The 12,638-nt window shown below is 41.9% G+C and overlaps 1 protein-coding gene across 1 annotated transcript in view; it reads right to left on the bottom strand.

Moving 5' to 3' along the window:
- Positions 1-3,664, bottom strand: part of CNTNAP5 (contactin associated protein family member 5) — a 263,158-nt gene extending 259,494 nt beyond the window's left edge. The window contains exon 1 of the mRNA XM_048953699.1: positions 3,173-3,664. Coding sequence (XP_048809656.1) covers positions 3,173-3,248 — 76 coding nt within the window. The 5' untranslated portion in view covers positions 3,249-3,664. The remainder of the gene's footprint in view (positions 1-3,172) is intronic.
- Between the last annotated feature and the right edge of the window lie 8,974 nt (positions 3,665-12,638).

The raw sequence follows: 12,638 nt of genomic DNA, 5'->3' as shown, positions 1-12,638 counted from the left end.
TGTTCTCCCTTTTTCAGCAGATCTTTTCAAAACTTAGCATTGCTGACCACAGGTATATAAAGGTTACTTTTTATCAGACCCCTTGTCTTTATCAATGCTGACCTGACAGGTCTCATCCATGCTATTACGACTCCCAGATACACCTCCTGATCTTGATGGCTCTAATATTTAGAATCAGAATACCCCTCCAAGTTTTTCACTTACACTTGTCTGATTCCTACACAATTGTTGTCAATTCAGATCACCACAAAGGAAGACTGAAATCATCAGTTAACACTACCAAACAAAGGGCTGCTTTTCCAGGAAAATATTTGATTTTTTCTAAACCAAAAAGAACATTTTTTTTATTTCAGGATAAAGAGACAGACCGATACATACTGCCTGCCCCTTAACTGAAAAGGCTGTCTATTCTAAGGCCAGATTTAAATCTGCAGCAGATTAGCAGACCATTCACTGTCCACATATTTCAATAAATTCAATAGAAATTGGAATTCTAAAACACATTGGATTTCTGTATCTTCAGCTGACAATCGCAACTGGATTTAATTGAAAGGTTTGAAAGCCTCTTGTTCAGGTAACAAATGGTTGTGATTCTATGGGAGGAGGAGAGGGCTGGAGTTAGGAATGGAAATGCCATTGTTACAGAGAATAATTTCAGCAATGAGAGTTGGAAGGTGTCAGTCCTCCAGGAGGTGATTTACTCTGCTTCATCTTCCTTGCCACATAGGAAAGAATGGTCAAGAAAGCTAAATAAAGGAGGGGGATAGAATGTGTAAAATAACAAAAAGAAACAAACACCAGACTGAGGACCATAACCCAGGAATGATCCATATTTCTTGTCCACAGACACAAACCAGCACTGCTACTCAGGGCAACAGGAAGAAGCATCAGCCCATTTCCACCTCACTTGGAAAAAGAAGAAGAAACAAAAGCCATGTTCAACAACCGTCCATCTAGAGCTACTAAAGCTACTAATGCTTCCAGGTGACAGAGAGTACCATAAAGGGCAACTAACAAGTTACATGGCAGGAGAGGCACTGGGGCTTCTTGTCTACCTGATGAATGCAGAAATTCCAATTCCACCAGACAGTGTATACAACCCATTCCAATATTATGTATGTGTATATATAGCCATTTTCTACTAATTAGTGTCCTGGAGAGAAATCCTAATGCCACAAATTAATCACAAGCAGCAAACTGGGAGGAAATTACTTGGTTTTGTTAATAGTTTGGGAATTCTGATCTTCTCTAATGATGTCTACTGACCCCTAGCCTGTAGCTGTGTTTCAGAGCTGTTTCTTTAGCAATTCTTTGTTTAATTACAAACTCCGCAAAGAAGAAATTAGAAACACATATTAGTGGTAAGAAATGTTTTGACTTAATCAGGATTTTCTTTTTTTGTCATTTTTTAAGAATTTCTTAATTTAGAAGAGAAAAATTAATTAAGTTAATACTGAGTTAGATATCCAGAAAAAATTAAATGATTTGCATTCTGCCTCCCAGAAGCATATTCCTTTTCCGCTATAATAATCTGTCTCCCATTCTGTTCTTGTTTGCAGAACTCATCAGAAAAGAGCCTGTTAAAGGCTCACTGATAAACGAGCAAACAAACATCTGAATGCGATTCCTTCAGCCAAACCACTCAAATTGGAGATGGCAAGAAACAGCACTTAAGTCATCCCTGACAGTAGCCTGTGCTAAGGTTCCCATTTGTGAAATTTGGAGATTTCCTCTTTTGGAAAATGCATAGCATGTCCAGGAGCTTAACAAACCATATGAGAATGACATTCCAATGCAGATGTTTAAATATCCTGTAGCACTCCTCCTTACTTAGCATTCAAAGTATTTATGAGATTTGTTAGCCCAAAGCTGAGGAAGGGCCAATGTTCCCAGAACTCATCTCCAGCTTTCCCGAGATGCAGAGATGATTTATTTAAGAAGGTGATGAATTTCTGGCAATTACTGAGGCCCACGAGCATACAGATATCTGCACATCCAAACCTAATGAGGTTTCTGGGGAACTTGCAGCTATTGCAGATTCACAGGCTCCTTTACTCAGCTCCTAAGAAAGTGCTTGCAGCCGATTCTGTGCTAATTCACGGAGCAATGAATAAGTAAAAACCGTACAGTATAATAAAACCATTGATCATTATGCTTTAAAAAGATTGACTCCTAAATATTTAGGAAGGAGCGTGTATTCAATGTTTATTGGCACTGGGAAATTAAGCTGTCACCCGTGAAATACTAAAACTCATTAATGCAGAGTTTCTTTTTAAGTGTTAGGAATTAACTTTATTACTGCATCAGTAACGGCAAGCCTCAGCCTTAAATCGCCTGCCATTTAGCGTGAGGGAACGTTATTAAAACATATTAACCATAATTTAATCGACTGAGAAGAAAAAAGGGGGGAGGGAAAGGAAGAAAGGAAGGAAAAACGGACGGAATAGAGAAGTTGTTCCTGCTCTGTACCGAAGTTGGGAGCGCACAGGGCACGAGCGGGGCCGCACCCCGCAGCTGCCGAGCAGAGCCACGCGCCGTCGGCGGAACAACAGCGCCCTCTGGCGGCTATCGCGCCCAGGCGGCTCCTCCGCCCCGTGCCGCTCCGCTCCCCCCGACGGCACCGTCCGGGCGGACCCTGGCGGCACCGCCCTTAGCGCGTGGGAAACTTCCAAGAGGACAAAAAAGGAGGAGAAAGGCGCGACCCGCGGTTTCCCAGCCAGAATGCTGGAGAGAAAGAAGAGGAACAACAAGCGAGAATCGACGGCACCCGCGCTACCCTGCCGCCACTTCTCGGGTTGAAGCGCGGCTGCACGCGCCCAAACCCAACAGCCCCGACCCAGGATACAGGAGCGGTCCGTTCGCATTGCCGCGTGGCCCGGTCCCGCAGCCAGCGCAGGGAGGGCAGCGGCTGCAAAAAGAAGCCGGCAGTGCAGGTTCTGGTGGCTCCCCTTCGCTTCCGCGTCCACAGCTGCAGGACGGCGGCGAGCAGCCAGCCCTTCCATCTGGCCGCAACTTTGCGTTTCCTAGCTCGGTTAGCACACCGGAGCCGGGCTAACTTTCTTAGAGGTTACGGTGCAATAACCTCAGCTTTCAGGGGATTTTCTCTCCCTTCACACGCCTCCACCCAGCCCCATCCCAAAACCGAGGAACTCCGCTCGCGCCCGTTACTCACAATTTGTCGCCGTTAATCCCAGGCGCCAAAAACCGGCGAGCAGCAGAGCGACAGCCCCGAGGGCTGGGGAATCCATCTTCAGCCCAGCGGGGGGAAGCCAGCAGACGCACACCTGTCTCCCCTGCTCTCGCTCTCTGAGTGCTTCTCAGCCTCTGTGCTCTCCCTTTTTCTCCGCTCATTTACTCCATGCAGCATCCAGGCACTCCGGGTGCAGGAGCAGGCGAGAGACGCCGCTCGGCGGCCCTGGTGGGGGGAGTCGTTCCGAACAGCGGCGGCGGCGGCAGCGCCCGAGCCGAGCGCTCAGCCCGGCTGCCGCCGCGGCAATGCACCTCGCGAGCTGCGGCTAGAAGCGGCACCAGGCGCTGGGCACCTCCTTATAGGCGAGAGCTGCACTCCACCTCCTCCCAACCCCCTGGAAGTCACTCCTCCTCGCCTTCCAGGGAGGATCCTTATTGCAATCTTCACGCGTTGTTGATAAGCATCAGAGTCACGGAGTAAATCAGATGCCTGGAGGGAAAGAAAAAAAAAATTTTTTTCTCCTCCCTCCCACCCGGGTATTGCCGTGGCTGGAACATTTTTAAAGCGCCCTCAGCTCGGTTGTTTGTTTCCTTTCAAATAATATATTCATATATCTTACTGCTTGTAGTGTCAATACATCCTTACAGGTCCCGGTGCTCGGCATCATCCCCAGGGGATCTTTGAATCGTTAAGGTTGGAAAAGGCTTCTAAGATCATCTAGTTCAACTGGAGCCCCTGGTTCTGGGTGCTTCCAGAACCACGTGCAAAGTACTGCAACCTCCCACCCAGATGGATTTTGTGGTTGATTGATTGACTGATTAGCCGAGTGGACAGGCTGTGGTTATTCCCCAGAGGGCTGAGAAATTGGAGGGTAAAGGAAAGCTGAGTTTAAGACCATCTTGCTTTCCCCTGGTTTGTGTGCAGGCAGCTAGAGCACGCTCAGAGCAGCACCTTGTGCTGTTTGCAGTCACCTCCCTGCATGCTTGCAAACACAGGATGTAAACATCCCTTCAGGAACTCAGCTTTAATCACTGCTGAGATCTAACCTTGTTGCTTTGCTGCAGCGTTACCTCACATCAATAGATCACTGCATCAAAGTGAGGTCAAAACTGCATCAGTGATTCCCCTTATGTGAGTAAGGAGAGTGTATTTGGACCATTAAAGTCCTTGTGAGGTAAAGATGCTGGTCCTCAGCCACAGTCTCCTATTGAGGAATAATTAGAAGTTTATCTGAGCCAGTGTCTCACCAGTGGAGAGCAGAGATTTGAATTGCTGGCATGCTAACAGGTTCATATTAGTGTAAGGAGGATGGAGGAAATTTGTTGTGTTTGAATGTCCTGGAGATGTATGAGGCCAGGTTGGATGGGGCCCTGGGCAGCCCAATCTGGTGGATGGCAGCCAGCCCACAGAAGAGGGCTGGAAAGGTCCCTTCCATCCTAAGCCATTCTATGATTAGGCACTAGCTCAAAGAGCAGGCATCAGGGGGACACCCAAAGCTAGGCTCTTGGCTCTAAAGGAGCAGTCAGCTTAGGAAGCAAAAGCCCATGTTTAAAAAAATGGCCTAATTATTTCACCTTCTGTTGATACCAGTGATACAAGGTTAAGTAGGAAGGATAGTCGTATTGTCCTGAGGCTCTCAATCGGAATCTATAAATGATTTAGTTATGTAAAACCAAGACTTAAGAGGAACCTCAAAGTCTAATTAGATTTCTAAGTCTTTCATTTTTTGTTTAAATGCATTTGCATACACCAAGGTTGTATCTGTCCCCATGCAGGCCTGACCCAATCCTCTGTGCTTCACTTAATGCCTGAACCCACTGAGATTTCAGAAGCTTGGGGTAGGGATCAGTCAGAGAATAACACCTCTAAATGAAATGTCTGCACTCCTATCTGAAGAATCATAGATTTGTAGAATTGAGTTGCAAGGGACCCTTAAAGTCCACCTGGTCCAACTCCCTGCAATGAAAAGGGACACTTAAAGCTCCATCAGAGCTCAGAGCCCCTCCAGCCTTATCTTGAGTATCTCCATGGATGGGGCTTCCACTGCATCTCTGGGCAACCTGTGCCAGTGCCTCACCACTCTTACTGCAAAAAATTTCTTCCTTATATTCAGTCTAAATCTCCCCTCTTCTAGTTTTTAACAATTTCCCCCTGTCCTATCACAACAGACTCTGCTTATGAGTCTGTCGTCTTCTTTCTTACAAACTGCATTTAGATACTGAAAGGCCCTGAGGGAATTGCTTATCCAGGAGATGTTTGTGCAAGGATGCAGACAGGACCTTCCCTGAGAAGGAAATAGGGAGCTCTGCCCATTTCCCATGGTGAGTGGGGAGAGAGATGTTCTCACCTTTTGGTCCTATAAGAAATGCCTTATCTCCATAAGTTGTACAGAGCGTGTACAATAATCTGGCTCAGAGAACTGCATTGCTTTATTGCAGGTCAGGAGGGCTGAGTATTGAGAAAATTATGTTATTAACTTGACTTTTTCAGGTGAGTAATCAGGCTTCAGAAGTACCAGCAGTGCTTCCAGAGCTACCACTTGAGTAAACCTAAGCAGCAGAATATATCAGAAATCTTAAAGCCAGAGTGGGCTTGCTCAGGAGACACACAAGTCTTTGACACAGTCACAACTTCTCATCTATCCTGAAATTGGCAGAGGAATTCAGAGGAAGGAGATTATTATTTTTTTTCATACATTCCTTTTAAAAAATAATTAAAATTAAATGGACTGTGCTTCAAATATTTTCAGAGTCTCTTTCAACTATCTGGCACAATGGTACAGTTTTTAACTGACTCACTGAACTAATTAGTGGTTTGTTTATAGGAAAGCAGATGTGGAAATGAACTATGCAGACTAATTAAAAGCCAGCAGTAAATATGAGCCCAATATAATACATCCCAGTGGTTACCAGTATGGATCTGACTGCAGATCTGGACCCAGATGACTCTGTTGATGTTTACGTTGCAGATATGAGGTGCTGCTTTTCCAGAGGCGCACCTCTTCCATAAGCTGCTCTGCATCATAAATGCCAGGCAGGTGCATTAAGATTTGTGAATGTTTGGGTGCATAAGCACTACAACTGAGAAGTTATGGCCAGAGTGGAGGGCTACGCAGCTGTTCTTTGCAGGAAATTATGTAAATAATGTCACATTTAAGGGCTCTTTGCCAGCAAGATTTTTATTAGAGCAAATTTATTAATTACTATTAAAGCTGTTCAGACAAAAAGTGTGTCTTGCACTTGTTTATCTGAGGTGGTTTGTCTGTGATCAGATACACTGATTTTCTTTTGTAGTGTCAGTAAGTAGTGTCAGTACTGCTGTAGCCCACGTAGAGTTTGTCACTATAAGCTGTAACAGTTCAGGCCTCGTGTTCAATCTGTTTGGCTATTGAGTAATTACAGATGGAACCTCACAGATTACAGATATTTGTCTTTCCCCAAACTTAGAGCCCTCACAGAGAACAGCACTATGTATATGAATTTTGAAGAGCATGTATTCCCACAAACTATCATAGATGGCTTTTGCATCACCTGTTGCTGTTTCCTGTTGATAGCACGGAATTTGTCTGAAGAATATCATGTTTCTACTCAAAAAAAAAAAAAAAAAAAAGAAAGAAAGAAAGAAAAGAAAAAAGAGAAAAAAAAGTTTTTTTTTTTTCTTTTTTTTTTCCCCTTGGAGAATTCTATAAAAAGAATGGACTCATTCATTAAAGAGAATATGTGGAAAGCTTCCATAAAACACATCGACCCTCACCAGGTGAGTGCAACAGCAGGCTGCTCATTATCTGTGGATGGTTCCACAGCATACATAAGTCCAGAGGATAAGAAAATTTAATGATCTGCTGGGATAATCTGATGGCCAGTAGCATTTTTGAGATGCATGCTGAGATTAGGGTAAAAGAAATCAGTTGTCAAGCTGTGCAGTGATTATTGGAAGACAAAGAACTAAAATCACCTTTTCTTCCCCCTTGCCTTTCCCTATTTTACTTTGCCCCTATCTTCTCTTATTTTGGTTTTCATTACATTATCTTATCTGCCTTTGAAGGCATATGTGTCAATCATGGCTACATATAGCTACCAAGCTTAATAGATCTATAACTTGACTAAATAATAGTACAAATGGCTACAAAGTGGCTAAAAACTGGCTACAAATGGCTAGGGACTTCAATAGGCCTTATATAGAACACATTCTTCATGTGGACCATCCACAGTTCTCCCCAAGCTGTGTTTCTGTTTTTGTTTTTGTTTTTTTTTAATTAACTGCAGTCATCCAGGTGCATTTACTGTTCTAGAAGCTATTATCCACCACTCAGGGGAGACCTGTGAGTGTAAGGACTACGGATGGGCACTGACAAGATCATAAAATCATAACATAATAAGAATGGCTTAGCTTGGAGTGGACCATAGAGATCATCTGACTCCAAGCCCTGTGCCATGGATAGGACTGCCACTCACCAGAACAGTATTCCATCCAACCTGGCCTTGAGCATCTCCAGGGATGGAGCACCCACATCTTCTCTGGGCAACCTGCTTAATGGAAGGAAGGACTTTAGAAGGCACTGGCATAAATGTAAAAACCATTCCTGTGATCAAATCAACAATAATCATCCCTAAAGGGAGGAATGTACACAAACTAAATAATGCTTTTTTTTTTTTTTTAGCTTTTTCAAAGTCATACAGTTTGAAGTTGGAGCAAAGAAAGCCCAGAATGGTCCCAGGACACTGTCACTGGATGAATTTAATCCTTGAAGAAAAGCGTGCTAACTAACAGGAATGCAATATAATAAGAACTATGAGTCCCAGCTGAGGTCAAAGCCCAGCATCTATCCTCCAGTTCTCAGAAGCTTCAAGGCTAACTAGAGGAATAAAATGATAAAATATGACAGGTATGTTAGGAAAAAATCTCAGTTTGGTAGCATCAGAAGGGAGGCAAAAGCTATTTATATGAACACCTATTTCCATCTGTAAGGAAAGCAACTTTCTTTTTCATTCATTAGTGGGTACCTGCTCTTCATTTTGCAGAAATTTATTCATTCAGTCGTGGAATGATAATACCTGCCACATTACAGATGTAAGTAATGACATAAATGAACAGACACCGGGCTGAATTTTCAGAAGCGATTACTGATTTTGCATGAACAACCAGGATATCCCTTAAGGGGCAGTTTTTCAGAACAATGTGGCCTTTGCCTGCTGAACATCAGCACCATGATCTGTCTGCCCAAACAGTAGAATTAAAAGGAGAGACATCCACAATCATTAGAGTCCATTGAACACTTGTACCTCAGAACACCACTTAATCCATAGACTCATGCTTGAGGAGGGAAACAGCCACCTGGGCCTACATTCACAATGAACAATTTTGAACATCTCCATCATTTGGCAGAGGAAGTTTGCAAGGAGTGAAAGAGAGCTAATTTCACCAAATAAATCATTTGTGACAAACGGCTCATCCAGTGCTAGGACTCGGAAAATTATTATTAGCAACAGCTGGGCTGGGTATGACAACCTATATTCAGGCATTCTTTTTACTTTTCTGCTTGTCCTTCAGTAATCTCTGTTATGATAGAGGTCGGAGAGGAGTGAGGAGAGGGAAGTTATGTGGAAACTAATGCAATCATTAGGTCATTTTTAACCTTGCTGCAATTACCATATAGAAGGAGCCAACTGTGAATAATGGGAGGTAAGACTGTAATTTAAACTCCTCTGAATATACCCTCACATGCCATCAGGATTTCTACATTTAATCCTGCAGAAATGAGCTGCACCTGAGTACTCCTGTGTTGTTCATTTCTCAGGCCCATATATGGATGTTCTGGGGTCCTGAGCTGATGTTTTCAAAGCATCCTGCCTTTCTGAGGTTGTATTTTCTGATGCAGTCATGGCAGGAAATGGAATAGAAAATGGGATTATTAGAGGTGGCTGAATCACAGTGTCTTTGGGATTCTTCTGGACAAGGTTGTCGCTGAGGGCTGGGCTGAAAGCCTGGGCTGAAGTATAAATAAATATGTATATACATATACATATACATATATATATATATATATATATATACATCTTACTTTGCATATATATGCATGTATATGTACACACATTTGTATATATGTATATGCACATAGATATAGACACACAGAAATACGTGTAAAATGAGAAATCAAACAAGGTAAACTCACCTCTCTCTAGGAGATCAATTTATCACATACTTACTGACTTAAATTGTTTATTTCCTCTAGGAAGTGGATGCATTTGCATTAGAACAAAACAATTCCATGTAGACCTACCACTGTCTTTTCAAAGCAAAGTGATTTTAACTCCATGAGGGCTAGCTGATTATACCATAATGTCTAGGCCTGAGTCAGATACGCTCACATTACTTCTGACTAGAGCCAGCTTGAAGTACAGAAACCTCTGCTTTCTGTCAGCCTGGATTGCCGATTACACTGGAGTTAATGAATCCCTCCTAGTTCGTAAAGATCTGCTGACAACATGAGAATATTAAAATAAGGTAGCTATGTAGAGCACTGGATATTCAGGGGTTCTTCTGCAATCAATGCATTTTGCTTGCATTAGTTAAAAAAAAAAATCCTTAGTGATTTTGAGCAGCCACTATCAAAACTAAGTCAAAATTTAAAAAAAAAAATCCTATTCGATGCATTTTTTTCTTGACTCTCAGGGGCTGTTCTCTGCTTGTTTTAATGATACTGGGATGATGCTGTGAATTCCAAGGCAAGGAAAAGAAAATCAAACTTCTTGTTGAGAGTTTTAATGCCCAGGATTTAAAATCAAACTTTCTGTTGAGAGTTTTTATGCACTGGATTGAAATAAGAGTGAACAAGTCCCTCTAGGTTCCCGTGAAGGGGAGAAAATCACAGACAGTCAAACTTTCTGTTCACTCCTCAGATGTGTGTCAAGTCAGCTGAGGTTCAGGCAGAAAGTGTGAAACAGTGCCGTTGAGATTTCATTGAGCTGACATGAAGGAAGGCCCTCCTGGCTGTGTGCAGGGCTGAAGGCAGAGGGTAAAGAGCAGCAAGTTATGCCCTGGAGCCCACCAGCATCCCAGACCTCACTTTAAGCTGTCATTCACATGGTTTGAACATGAGGTGAGTTTCAGTTTGATACTAGATTTAGGCTTACTTTCAAAGTTTGCAGAGATCTGGGGTCAAAAGTCAGGATTATGCCAGAGATGAAGAATGTGGCAGAGCTAGGATGTTAGCCCAAGATGTCTTTGCTTTCTCAATTGTAATCTATGCCATTCTCTCTTCTTTAGATTGCAAATTAGTTTTGTAAATGCATCAACTCAAGAGGATTATATTCATGTGGGACATCAACATATGACTAAATTCATACCCAAATAGGCAGTGAACTACAGCATACAACTCTCACTTGACTTTGTTTCTCCATTTTGGGGGTTATGATGCTCACCCCAGGCAGATCCAGGCAGCAGGAAGTCTCAGCAGTGACAGGTACTCAGATGTGCCACTCAGAAACCTTCGACACTGTGTAAAAGCAAAAGTGGAAATTAACAGTAGGTATTGACACGTACCCTCTAAATGTGTTAGTACCACTTATGTCATTGCATTTATTATAAGCAACTCAATTCCCATAGTGCAATTATAGCAGATGGATAAACAAGATGCAATATACTGTTCACTTTATGACAATGATCACATAATTCTAGCTTCACTGCTTTTAACTGTTTGCATGAAACACTGATTAATAAAGCTTTGAAAGTCTGTCAGACAAGGAAATATGAATGTGTAAATTATACAAATTAAGTTATTCCCTAATATAAGTATCACTAAAACTAGCGAAGCTAAAAATAGCATCTCCAAAACTAGTATCAGAGAGCCATTCTGTTCATCAGGTTCTCCTTGACAAAAGCTAAGTTGTGGCAATGACCAGCTATGGTCATTGTCCTCTACTTCTGCTCTTCCTCTGTCTACATTTTTCTTCCATTTAGACCATAAGCCTTTGAGAAAGACTTTTTCTTTCCATTCTATATGTATACATACCGTAGTCCTGTCCCAAATAAGATAGCTGTAAATGTTTGGATGATATTGCAGTAGGTCAGTCATTGCAGAGAGAGCAATGTGCAAGCGCAGCAGTGTGTAAAAAGTTTGGTGGCTGAAGGCGAAATAGGAGTCACGAAGTGCTTGGGTGGATGGAGGGTTAATTCCTCTATTAGGAGTGCATGTTAGTGGTGATGTATTGTGTGGTTTAACATTACTTTTGTATCCATTTCACTAAGTGGATACCTTCCTCTTTGCTGACACATTCATTTGCGATGATTGCATTACTGAGGTATCTTACAAAAACGATACTACTTCATGTCAGCAACTGTAGCAAATCCATAACATACTGGTTTCAGGTCTGTAGATTTTAAATCCAGAATAGACTATTTAGCAATCATTTTGGTACTATGTTATCAAATGTGTTTTTTGAAAATTAAATTCTTGGTCAGTGAGAAAAGACAAAAGAAAGCTTAATGACAAATTAAACACTGGCTATACCCAGTTAAATCCCTTCTCTTATTTATCACCTCAGCTGTCATAGAAATAAAAGGTCAAGATGATGTCTGTGATGTTATGTTTGTTAAATTATATACCAGGATTCCAGTTTATGCTTCTTGCACCTATTCCAGACTTCCAGAGGTGCTCCTTTCTAAAAATTATTAAACTCCGATACCTGCTGAATATACCATGTTGCCCTTGGGAATTGCTATTTTGAAAGCTACTTCCCAAATTTTCTGGGTTAGAGCATCCCCTGATGGAACTCTGTGTGGCTCCAGCTAATTTTAATGCTGACTTACATCAGCTGGATATCATGTGGCACTAAAGTAAAATGCAAAAACCTAATTCTAAAGGTTTTATATCATTTCATACTATCTGGTGAAATCAGGGGCATTTAGCTCTGGGGATCTTGTGCTAACTTGTCTCACACTGATACAAAACAAGTCAACATCAAAAGAAGAAGACATGGAGCAAATGGATGTTATATTCTGTGCTAATCTTCACCATTAAAAAAAATTAAATTAATTAATTTATAAGCTTTTCTTAAAACAATCCTGTTAGGAGGACACTGCTGAATATACATATCTCCTATTGTATCTCATTTTATAAGGACACCAACATTTGAAACGAAAAATGATTCCTAGCCCTGTTTTTCCTTGAGATCTGACCTTCAATACGACCAATAATCTGCATCCATGTTATCAAATCATGAACCATAAAGCAGTGGTGAGAAAGACATATTAAGAAAAAGGCAAGTTTTGCCTTTTTGATGTCAAGGGATTTGGAATTGGAAGGCATTGCACAATGTAATTCGTGAGTGCTGAACTGCATGTTAAAATGGTCTGAAAAAGTTGAACTAAACTCCACCACAGACATTAAATATCATTGCTTTGACCTTAAAGTCTTTCTTTTTGTGGGCTGTTGAGTGAAATTCTATCT

The sequence above is a fragment of the Lagopus muta genome, chromosome 8 (genome assembly GCF_023343835.1).
Source record: "Lagopus muta isolate bLagMut1 chromosome 8, bLagMut1 primary, whole genome shotgun sequence".
NCBI lineage: Eukaryota > Metazoa > Chordata > Aves > Galliformes > Phasianidae > Lagopus > Lagopus muta.
This window is presented reverse-complemented; position numbering and strand designations above follow the sequence as displayed.